The 12068-nt window shown below is 38.4% G+C and overlaps 1 protein-coding gene across 1 annotated transcript in view; it reads right to left on the bottom strand.

Annotated features, from left to right (window-relative positions):
* Positions 1-1083: 1083 nt before the first annotated feature.
* The window catches only part of LOC139691970 (solute carrier family 52, riboflavin transporter, member 3-A-like), a 53072-nt gene continuing 42087 nt past the window's right edge, over positions 1084-12068 (bottom strand). The window contains exons 5-6 of the mRNA XM_071589944.1: positions 8420-8534; positions 1084-1951 (exon numbers count right to left, since the gene is read on the bottom strand). Coding sequence (XP_071446045.1) covers positions 1736-1951; positions 8420-8534 — 331 coding nt within the window. The 3' untranslated portion in view covers positions 1084-1735. The remainder of the gene's footprint in view (positions 1952-8419; positions 8535-12068) is intronic.

Genomic DNA, 12068 nt, shown 5'->3' with positions numbered 1-12068 from the left:
TTTTAGATATTATATCAAATACATCAAGTAGCTCAATATGTACTGGAATGACATCACAAACCCAATTCCAGGAAGGTACTAATGGAGAGCAATACTTAAAAAATTGTTCTTGACTTTGAAACTACAATTGCAACTAATGCAGACGAATTCTTCGCAACTGGCATTGGACGCACCTACTGGTGGAAATACTCCGGGTGTGTTTTTTATGAATATTCTGAAGAAAGGATTGAGTTAGCTGATAAGAGTCTAAGCCACGGTAAGGTTCTACTTGTGAACTTTGACACAAAACTGAAGGAGTGTACCAAATATTACAAAAACATAACGCTGCTTTTGTTGGATTACGAGCTAAATAGCACGTGTACCACTCGAATACAAATCATGTATGGGTCATTACATTACATCTGCGATATAATGTTTATTTCTTTATTAGATAAATTAACACCTCAGTTAATTTATTCTTTTAAATAAATTAAATGTGAATCGAAATGTTATTCAAGGAAGTTAGAAAATCAGCGCGAAGGCGGATAGCTTAAAAGTTAAAAGAGAACAGTTGCCGGCATACTATTCATGAATCATTGTTTTTCCCTGGGGAAGCACAAGTATTATGGAAATCCACAAACAAAATAATTAGGAGGAAAACTGGGTTATAAGGGTTATAAATGTATCATAGTTTGTTGGGCGAATTCAGGGTCATCACATTTTCTTTCGTCCACAAATTACTCAAAGGTAGTACGCATAACGGGGAGTGATTGGCAGGTATAATTTGATAATTAGGCTTCCGGTCAACCCAAGGTCGCGGAGTCTTACCTCGGGTAGCAGAATCATCCGATGGAATTCCACTGGGGACCAGCTGAAATAAGTTTGATCCACGCCGCTAGTATTATTAATGGAAACTCTTTCCCCTTCTCCATCTCTTCCCACGCAGCCATCCGCCCTTTTGTCCGCTTCCCCTTGATGTAAAACACCCTCTGGTGACTTCCAAAGTACATACGCATCATTGCAGATGAAGATTTGCATGGAGAAGATATTTATTTTCAAGGGAAATCAGAGGAAGAAAAAATGTTCTTTTTTCTTGGAAATTACTTTAATGGATAACATTTTACGTTCAACGGATAACTAGAGATTTGGTAGAAAAATAGCGGGAATTTTCTTGAAACTATCCCACGTGGAATTGAACGCGCCCGTCCAAGGAAGGGCAAGTTTGAATTGTTGGAGTGGTTTCCAAGAACAGTACATAAGAACAGTAATTATCAATTTAAGAAGGGAAATTCATATAAGTTCTCGATTGAAACTTATGCCTCCTCAATTTATTTCAATAAATTTCACTATTTGGTCTTCATTGACGATCACATTACCAGAAACATTACCTCTCATCTTGGAAGGTGTTCATAAAAATACCCTTATCAATTTAATCTATGTTATGGCACATGCACTTGAGTATTTAGGGTGAATTGAACAGTTTATGAACATACTGATGACTGTTTCACAGTTTACGTATGGAGCACTGAAAAAATAACTCCCATCCGTCTTACTGAGAACAATATGTTCGAGCCCTCGATACCCAAGTCCTTTTTCTTTGAGAGTATATTTTGATTCGTCATTGCCGTTAGAAATATTGCCATCGCTAGGATTCGGAAACACTAAGCACAATATAAACAATATGTAAATCCTTCGTCCCGGAGATCACACTCGTTGTCGTCCGCCCGTCAAACCCGCGAGCGTCCTTAGGGTTGAGTCAGCAAGGCGGCGGGGCGACGAACCATTTCCATTCGCTCACGGCGAAGAAGGAAAGGACGGAGCCTAAGGCGGACCCCGCCTGCGTCATCGCCCCGTACCACAGCAGGGGCCCTCTGCCCGTCGCTTTCCCCCGGGAGTCCAATTCCTGCAGGGCACCGGCCACGCCCACCTTGGCGTACACCGCTCCGAACGTCAGTCCGATCCAAATCAGCACCTGTCAGAGGCGAAAGGGAGTCGTATCACACGCTGAAGGACCGCGAGTGGCTTGGGGGGAAGGGGTGCGGCGGAATCATTGCTCTCCCGCTCCAACGATGGGAAAAATTTCGATTCGAGGGTCGTAAATAGAGGTATAAACTCTGGGGGTGGGGGGAGGATAGGGGAGGAGGGGGTCGCCCGCGCTACGTGTTGAGCGCTAGCCGGTCAAGGTGTATTTCGGGAGGGTACCAATACGTGATCCTTTTGAGGGCCGATGTGAAAGTACTCGGTCAGCCGTATCTGGGTAAGTACGCATTTTTTCAATGCTAATTGCTAGTAGGACGTCGCCTGTATGATGCCCAAATACGAGCAGGATATAGGGTGGGTGAGCCACTGGCTTCCCACTCTGAGGACCTGGGTCCGATTCCCAGGCGTTGGCAGGATTATTTGTTGGTTTCCCGACCTGTACTTGGTGTGCTACGTGGAGAACACTTTAGATACAGCACCACGTCCGTCGGATGGGTCGTTACTTGGTGGCCCCTTTTTTTGCCTTCCTTTAATGGTACGAGTAGGCCATTTGCGACGCGGGACATCTCTCCATCGCTCTTCCCTCATGACCTGAAAAACCTACCTCTACGAAATCACCCACCTAAGACATTATCTTGGCAGCGGGTCACCTCCCCTGATAACTACTCGTATTACTACCAAAATGAGCACATTCTGAATTATACAAGAATAAAATACACTACTTTGATCTGTAAAATATAGTTGGGAGGCCTGAGGTGCAATTAAGTCGATTTGATATATACGGCATTTAGACTCTCAGATAAGGCCGACATAGTTACGTTACAAGTAGTTTTCCATTGATTCCATTCAAACCCTTTTCTTCACAAGGGAAACGAGATTTGTCGGGATAGTTAAATGAGTATCGCACTCGCCTGCTATCCTAAAGATCGCGGCTACGAGTTTCACCTCAGGCATGAATGCTGGGTCAATTCTAGTGGTTCTGTTCCCGGAGAACATGAAGAAAAGCCAGCGGCTTGTCGGTACCACAAGGTACACGCGGGCCTTCAGACGCGTCCAGGGAGAAAAAAATACACGAGGAACATAATGACTGGTTAGCATTTATTTTTTCCCTTCAAAACAAGAGGACTCTCCGTAGTATACTGAGAAATGCTGACCTACATTAGAAGTGCAACCGAAGGGAAAGAGGAGAGGAAACCTGAAAATGAAGTTATCAGACGAATAAAGTGAAACGTTAACTAGTAGAAACGGGAGAAATTCCCTACGATGAAACGAAAGTATGCGCGGAGATGAGTTTAAACTGAGGATATCACATATCGACACTTGAGCGAACCAATCAAAGGACTGCTAAACTAGTGATGATGCAATCGCGATGCGATGAAGCTTCCTCAATTGGAAAGTCCTCTCGTTTAAAGAAACCGTTCGGGCATTAGACGTGATGGCGTGAGGCGAGGTTATGATCGCGAGTAGGGGGTAGGTAAAGGTAAGGGAGGAAGGGGCAAATAAATTTGCTTCCGATGCATCTAAGTGATGCAAGTGAAAAATAAGAGGATAAAACCGACTAGAGAGATTCATAAGGAAAAATACAGCTCATTGAGGCGTAATGCTCTTGTGAGATTCCAATCGAGAAGGAAGCTTATCTCGCTTAAGTCACCGTTTGTTCCCACTCACGACTTTCATTTTGCTTGGTATTTAATGCATTCAGTGCCATTTAAAGGATTAAAATTACTGTGGGAGTGGGGTTCAAAGTCTTCGTGTTTATCGTTCCACCCTATATCGGCCTGCCTTTAAAATGCACTCAACTGACCCCATTCGCAGGGAGGTACCCGGGATTTTTTTTTCGGAACCTCCTCTGGAAATTTATTTGCTTTTAAATAATTCAGATTAGCCTCATCATCGTGTTGCATTTTTACTTAACATGGAGCGCAAGAGGAAACTCTAGAAGAACGCTGATATCGTCGGGAATCTTGTTAAACGAAAAGGTTAGGTTAGTTGAGTGTGAGTGCCGACATAAATCGTGCCCCGCAGTCCAGAGCTTCTCAACCCCTTTCAAGTGTACGGCGCACTTAGCGCATGGCTTTGTGCAAGTGTAGGGGCACATCGCACTTGTATTCTCTAATCTCAACATGCATTTACACGCATAATTGGTATGAAATCTATTAAATGTATGTCGTACCGGTTGGGATTATCTGCTCTGATGACTACAACAACTGGGAAATTTCGCGTACTGCACATATTTACGAGTAGCGCCTTTTCATTGGGCGTAGACCGCGAAGATAAATGTATGTTGTGTCCTTTTTTTAAGTAAATAGGATAAGTGAGGGAAAACGATGAGTATTTATAATGTCTCAATTGAAGCCGGCCTTTGTTTTGTAAATATTTGTGATGCATTAGTTTGTCTTGTGAAGGAATATTGGTGAGCTGAAGAATTAATGTTCTCGAAAAGAGTATATTAAATACGTCAAGAACAAACTTGACAATTTAAGAGAAGATGTAGCATATGAATTGAATGTTTTTCTTAGTATAATATTGATGGATATGGAGGAAGAAGTTGGAGATGTGAAGAAGAAAGTAATATGAAAGAGTTGATTACAGAGATTACTGTATGCTAGATAGAATGGAGTTAAGCGGGCGATGGAAAAATTACTCTTCCGAGGATGGAAGAAGACAGTAGAGAGAACTTCGTAATAAATTAAAGAGCTTGACTGATCGGGCTGGATACAGAGATATATGTCAAAGATAGAAGAATTGTAAAAGTAAGGAAAATCAGAGAAATTTGCATAAGGATTAAGTCACTTGGCAATAACAGACTCAAGGAAAACGAGCAAACAGGGAATTTCAAATAAAGATGGAAGGTGATGCCGAGCTGGGAAAAGAACATGAAAGTATGGATGAAGTATTCAGAGGAAGTGTATGATTAACAGGCTGATCATACACTAGTTCCGGAAGATGAATGCAATGAAGAGATTAAAGGACCAAATATATTAAGATAGGCGATTCAAGAACTCACCGAAAAGAAAACATTGGGTTGGCCAGAGTATCATCTGAGGCTTTTAAATATTTAGGGTCTAACCCAATATTAACTTTGACCAGTCTAAGTCAATGGAATCTAAGGCTCGGATATTTGGCCTGAACAGTTACTCAAGATAATCTCAGATTCCTTACCTAAGAAGTGTAGCACGAAAGAATTAAAATTAATGGGACAAATTAGTTTTATAAGTCGTTTTACAAAATCTGTCACAATACCTTTATTTCAGATAATTGACAGTAAAAGTAAAGAGAATATCTACCAGTTACGATTCAGAAAGGGTAAAGGAGCACGAGATTTAATTGGATGCCTATGGATGATTGCCAAAAAAAATTTAACGTGAACCGGCTCCTGCATATATGTTTTGTCATTAGAGAGAAGAAACTTGACATTTAGCTAAACTGTGCTTCTGAATATTTAAAATTATATTTAAATAGATTGTAAGGATAGGAAAATAATAAAGTAAGTGTATACAAGTCAGGAAGCAGCGCTAAGAGCAAGAAATGACGAGGCCGATGAGATAGGTATTAAAAGAGGTGTCAAACAAGGATGTTGTTGTCTCTCACCACCCCTCTTCAATGTTTCTGCTGGATGTATTACTAATCAGGCATCAGAAAAGATGTTGTTTTGGGATGAGAAATAATAAATGACGTACTATATACTAATAATAAAATGAAGATGTTCAAATAGTACTGACGGAGTCAGTTGAACCATAGGGTATGATATAGAGTATGGTGAGAGTGGGGTACAAATTCAGAATGAACATAGCAGCAGGAAAGACAAAAAGGTTGAGAGTAAGTAGGAATGAAGCAATCATTGCCATATCCATAGAAGGAAAAACATTTCAGAAAGTGAAGTCATTTCAATTTTCGGGAAGATTAGCAATAAGGAATGTAAGCTGTACCGAGGAAATAAGAAAGAGGATATCTCCGGGTAGGGAAGCTTTTGAAAAGGTGGAAGGACTTTAGACAGTAAATAGAATTCCATTAGAACTATGAAAGAGATTTAATAAATGTTTTATTTGGAGTCTAGTGTTTTATAGAAGTCAAAAATGGGCAGTTAACAATAAATTTGGAAAATACTTGAACATTTTAGAAATAAGGCTGTGGAGAAGAATGATTAAGAGTAATTGGACTGAAAGATAGAAAAATTAGGAAATAATGATTAAAATAGGAGAGGGAAGAAAATTGTTGAGAGAATACCAAAAAGAGTAAGGCATATTACTTGGAGCATACTTAGCCCGAAATCGCTTATTGGGAAGGGGAGTAGAGGGAAAGTTGAAGGAAAGAGAGGATGGGGAAGAAGACGGACTGGAATACTCGATGGCGTAAAAAATGGCAGACGTTATAGATGCATGAAAGAAGGTGCTCACGACCTTGCAAAATGGAGTATATCCAATTGCAACCTTTCAAAAGACAGTTCCACTTAAGAAGAAGAGATTTTTTAGCCTATATTGTATTTTTTCATTTCATCATCAAGGAAAGTGAACTCAATAGTTAATACTACTATGCATTTTGAAGAAACATCAAGTGTCATTACTTGTTTTATTTATTTATTTTTAATAATTTGAACCTTCTTTTAAACTGGCATCATGTAATTTTTTATTTTCCAGTGGAAACATACGTTTATGTTGCCGGAATTTTCTTTGCCTGAGGCTATAGAAAATTAGAATTATAATTGCAAAATTATCTTGCCTATTATTTAATTTCCAAAAGAGATTCAAGCAATTATCCTAGAAGATATTGGGTGTTTCAACTAATGATGCATAAACTCGCAGGCGTTGGTTAATTAAGTTTATTTCAATACTATTTGTGTTAGCATTGTTTTTGTAGGATTTTATTTTTATGGCATTTATGCTAAGGATCAAAGTTCTACACAATAGGTAAATGTTTTATATAACTTGTATTACTCACAAAATTAACTCTAAATCCCTAATGAGGCGTGATGGCGAAGCATGGCAGAACACCAGCCTCTAATAATTCAATTGTGTTCTAATAAATAGTTTATGAAGTGTTTTTACCGTAAAAGGGAAGACTAAACACGATTTAAACAGCAAAAAATGTCTAGATAGTCATGAAAAGCAAATTTTTTGCGTTTTTCAATTTTCATTTAACTTCCTTTATTTTATCTGGGCGATCTAATACGTCGTTATAGTTTCAGGCCACAACATTGGTGTCAAAAATGAAATGGATTACCCAGCGCCTTCGGCAAAAATTTTGTTAGTATCATGCGAAGTGCATAAAATATGAATCCATATCAATTGAATAAGTGATCACTGAAATTTGAATGGCAAAATAACGAAACGTACTCGTATTCCAATGTCCCCATTTGAAATAATGCAATATGGTGAATATGTTAATATGGTCAAGTCAGATCTTGGATCGTTGCAACCTTCTCCCAGATGGTTTTGTGCTGTTACACGGATATCAAATATGCGTTGTCAAGGTGATTCAAAATTTTTAATCTGAAGTTGAATCAACTGAAGATTGTGTGCCTGCAAAAATATAATTACTTGAGGATTGAGGTCGGGCGAAGGCATGGGGGATATGCGTAGCTGTTATTTCTTCCCCGCCACGCTACCTTGATTGATTGGCGATTGTAAAGCGTATCAGCCCGCTTAAATGTCTCTCACCCTCATCAGACAGTTTTTTATTTCGAAAACGAATTTTTTATTGATAAAATAAAAATAAAATGGTGTCCATTGCATGGTCAAATTAGGGAAATAGGGTACTAGGAGCATAGAAAATTAACATTTAACCATTAAAAAATAATAATTAACGGAAATGACAATAACAAGGACCCATGCCGTAGGCGGAGGAAAACCCACCTATGGGGAAATCGAAACCGCGAATTTTGAGCTGGCAGGAGAGGACGTCACCCCGTCGCCACCGGGACATTTAGAATGAAATGTTTTCCTTTCATTTGGGAAACTCGTTTCCGAAGTTTTCCCAAATATTCCGGAAAAAACCCAGTCATGTTTGAAATACGCCTTGTTGTATTAACCGGTTTTATTTCCAAATTCGTTTCCCGTATATGTGGAATTAACTGCGTGCATATCGTAACCAAAAGGGACCTGAGTGTATTCAAACGAATAAAAATCCGGCAAAATGTGAGCATATCGTAAAATCTGAGATGAATCGAAATCTTTATAAGTTGGAACACCTGGAATATTCTCCCATTTCGGAATTAATTTTGAAATAGTGATCCTTTTAGACTGGATGTGACGAATGAGGCATGAGAACGAGCTGGGTTTAAATTGAAAATATTTGCTGAAAACCGTGATGACTACCCGCGGTCAAAATGAACACTAAAATGAGAATGGGTGATCTTGTGGAGAGGTTAAGGAGAGTATTGGAAGGGTTTTTCAACGGAAAGATTGTCTCAATAGATCTTCATTGGAGTATGTTCTCCCGAGGTTTCATTGAATAAACTTACAATTAGGATTTCCCCGGCTTTGGTACCGACGAGCGGTGGCTTTGGTGACTGGATGGCAGTCGTCAGCGCCAGGCCAGAAAGCACCGTAGATGCGATTGCCGACAGACCTAAAATACTATAAAAAGATTTAGAGTGAGTAATGTGACAATGCGTGAGCTCTATGTATAATTTATCGGATATTTTTAAACCGAAATTATCTTGATACGTGATGCAATCATTGAAATATCTTTTCTCAATATTTTTTCTTCGATCTTTGTTCCAAAATCTTTTTTCATATTGCTTTTTTATTTTCCTTGCACTTATATATATTATAGTACTATGATCACAAGATTCTATACTCAGAATGATGAGTTCCTGAAGGGAGGTGAGAAATTTAAAATTTTTTTAGTGTTTAAATAACTTACAGCAAGTTAACAGAAGAAAATTTGAATTCTCTATTAGATAATTATCTAACTACAGTATTAATAATATATATCGGAGAATGAAAAACTGTCATTATTTTCCAGTGAATGAAATAATTTAGAAGCACATTTCGGCTCATTAAACATCGTCATTTACAAGGCAACGAGACCAAATGACAGTGCTGGAAATTACTCAAGAAAAGGGGAGGAGAGGAATAGAGTGGGGAGGGAAGAATGGGAGGGGAACTGCCAGTGGACAGGGCTATGCAACAAATTCTGTCCGCTGTCGGTTCCATCCCTCCACAGTCCCTTTCCCTACTCTACCTCTCTCCTTTTTGCGGGTATATCTGCTGGGTGTCACTTGGTATTGGCATCTCGTTCATGATAATGGCTCTGTGAGCCGAAACGCCCGTCGTACGTAATAAATCGTCTTTCCTTAGATGATGGCTTAGTGAACCGAAACGTCTCTCGTAATAAATTCTCTTATCTAGTGAATTAGTGCAACAATTTTCATTATCCAATATGGATTCATCTCGCCAAATAAAGGTTGAAACCGTAAACCTTCAAAATAATCGATAATTTTCTATTTTACCATTCCACTACTTTGTCAAAGTGTGCTCATGCACAGAATTATGAAGACCATCCAGGTGGATCAAATAAGGAAGGAATCTTAGGAACATTAGAAGTAAAATGAAATGCATGAAAAAACTGAAAAGCACAAGCATTGATCTAATTGGACACATTTTGAGGCATGGTGGATCGTTGAGGGAAAAGTTAACGCTTAGTTACGGAGGAAAAGAGGTAATACAAGATATCGTACATGGAAAACAAGAGATGAGACATGTGAAATGATGACAGGCGAGAACATGAAGATGAAAGAGATAAGAAAATTGGACGAATGAGTGAAATTTTGCGTAAAATCAAGGCCATGATCGAAGGCAATTGATGAATATTTAATGAGTGATGGCGAAAAACAGTCATTTAAGAAATTGATAACACCAAGTGACCCTTAAAAACTGTAAGGGTTAGATAAATACGAGCTGTCGAAAATGGTTGCAGCAGTCACGTTAGGGATAATTATCAACAAAATACAGGCAATGTTTTCCACACGTGATTGCTCGTTATATCAATAAGGTAAACTATTTGCAGGTGTAGTATTCTGAAAGGCAAGAGATGGATAATCAAATATAATATGAGGTGAAAGCGATACCGTATTTCCAAATTTTTTTGAGTCGTAATAAATTATTAAGTGAGATTTTCCACTGGGAATTGTGCTTCGCATTGTTAATGGGAAAATGTTTTAAAAATATATCTTTTGATATATAATTGATTCTACTTGGAATGTCCTCTGGTGGTATCTACATCCACATCTACATCTACTTAATACCCCGCAAGCCGCCGCAAGGGCGTGTGGCGGGGGGTACTTGGACACCACCCGTAATTTAGAAAAGAAAAAAAACCGCATGCAAAAACTACAAAATCATACATCCACAAAAAAAACATGGCATAGATTCATGAATGAACACTTACACCCCACACACATGCCAACACTCAAACTACATCTTACATATATTGTGATATTGCTCCTCTCATTTTTTCCCTTTCGATTTTATTGCGTTTTAAGTGAACAAATGTATAGAATATCCATAAGTGTTTTATATGTGACAGCTGATGTAAGCATTGGTGCTCTCGAGCTTAAATGTGAAGCTCAACACCGAAGATTTTGTATCGATTCTGCAAAGTAGCTTTTTTTGTACAGTGTAAGAGGTGAGGCCTTTCGAAAATTTTATGCCATAATATAGTATAATCATGCCACCGACCGGGTGGTGTAAAGCTTTTACCACCAGGTCCTTTAGCCATTTATCTTTCAAGGTGGCGGATGTCGTTCATAAGTGGTTCTTATCTTAAAAAAAATGTTTTCCCGTAATTTTCGAGGCGGTGAAAATTCTCTGTCGAATAGCTGCCATGTATATCTTAATTTTTGAAAATTTTCTTTGGTCCTTTTGGAAAGGGCATAGCATTTCATAAGCTTGATCTTTAAGTCACTTCAATTGATATACGTCATTCAGGTGTCACTATATTTCCAAGTGTTCATCTGTTCTCTCTAGCTGTAAAAAGGTCGAACTCAACGCAAAATATTAACATTTTCATGACGTTGCCTTTGCTTTAGAAAATATTTTAGACTTTCAAAAGGGTCGCTCTGGATATTTTCTCTTTCGAAGTCCAATCAGGTTGGGATGGAACAGAATTTTATGATCGATTTCGGTGTTGACTGCGGGACCTTCCCATCAAATTCATTTAAGCCATGCTATGGAAATAGCTAACGCATATTGCAGGTACCGCGAAGAGGTAGGTTTTGCGCGGGACCTGAAACTAAAATATATCGCATTGCACTTTGAAAATATTTCAGCACAAAATGAATATTTTTTCTTCAGCTCGCCATAGTTTTATACCGCAATTTAGTCGCCTAAAATGCCAACTACTTTTGTCCTTCTTTCCCACTCATCCAGCATTTTCCTTCTTATATTCCTTCCACATGATTCATTCTATCAATATTTATTCCGTCCAGTTTTCTGTATGATAAAATCTGCCGCAACTATTTTCTCTCCACCCCTTTCATACCTAACGCTTATTCGTAATCCCCTCGTTTTATTTATTTCCTCTGTTTTTTCCATTTATCAACTTTCTTCAAGTCTGTAAATCAAGCAGATTTCAATTTTTTCACAAGAGAGAGTTTCTGAACAATATATTCGGTAATATGGTTGCACATTGCTATATAAAAAATCGTTGACATTAACGGTAAAATGCCCGAAAGAAACAAGGACACACGCAATGGGAATACTGCAAGAAAGGAAGAAATTTATCTATTTATTTCGCATTTCATGTAATCGTGCATGTAATTCTCATGCCATGTCGTATTCTGAATTATGGCCGTGAATTAAAACTAAATTAAAAAAGTTCACAAACTTCGACAATCATGTTTAAAATCTACTCGAAAGAGTTTCTCAAGTAATCCACAGCAGACAAGATTCTTCACTATACCTGTGAAGCCAGTGCAACATGACTTTTGATTATGTCAATTGTTAAAAGAATTAATTCAACTTGATACACTGTTTTCCATTAATTATAAAAATCAACCAATTTATTTCGAAAAATAAATTAACTTTGTTATCACAACGCGCTTAACATTTCCCGGGGCTAGAATGGTTGCAAAAATAACGAAAACACATAGTTCATTTGAATAAATA

This window comes from Hetaerina americana, unplaced genomic scaffold (assembly GCF_022747635.1).
Source record: "Hetaerina americana unplaced genomic scaffold, ioHetAmer1.1.p SCAF_4, whole genome shotgun sequence".
NCBI classification, from domain to species: Eukaryota; Metazoa; Arthropoda; class Insecta; order Odonata; family Calopterygidae; genus Hetaerina; species Hetaerina americana.
Note: the sequence above shows the minus strand (reverse complement) of the source record. Positions and strands in the feature narration are given on the sequence as shown.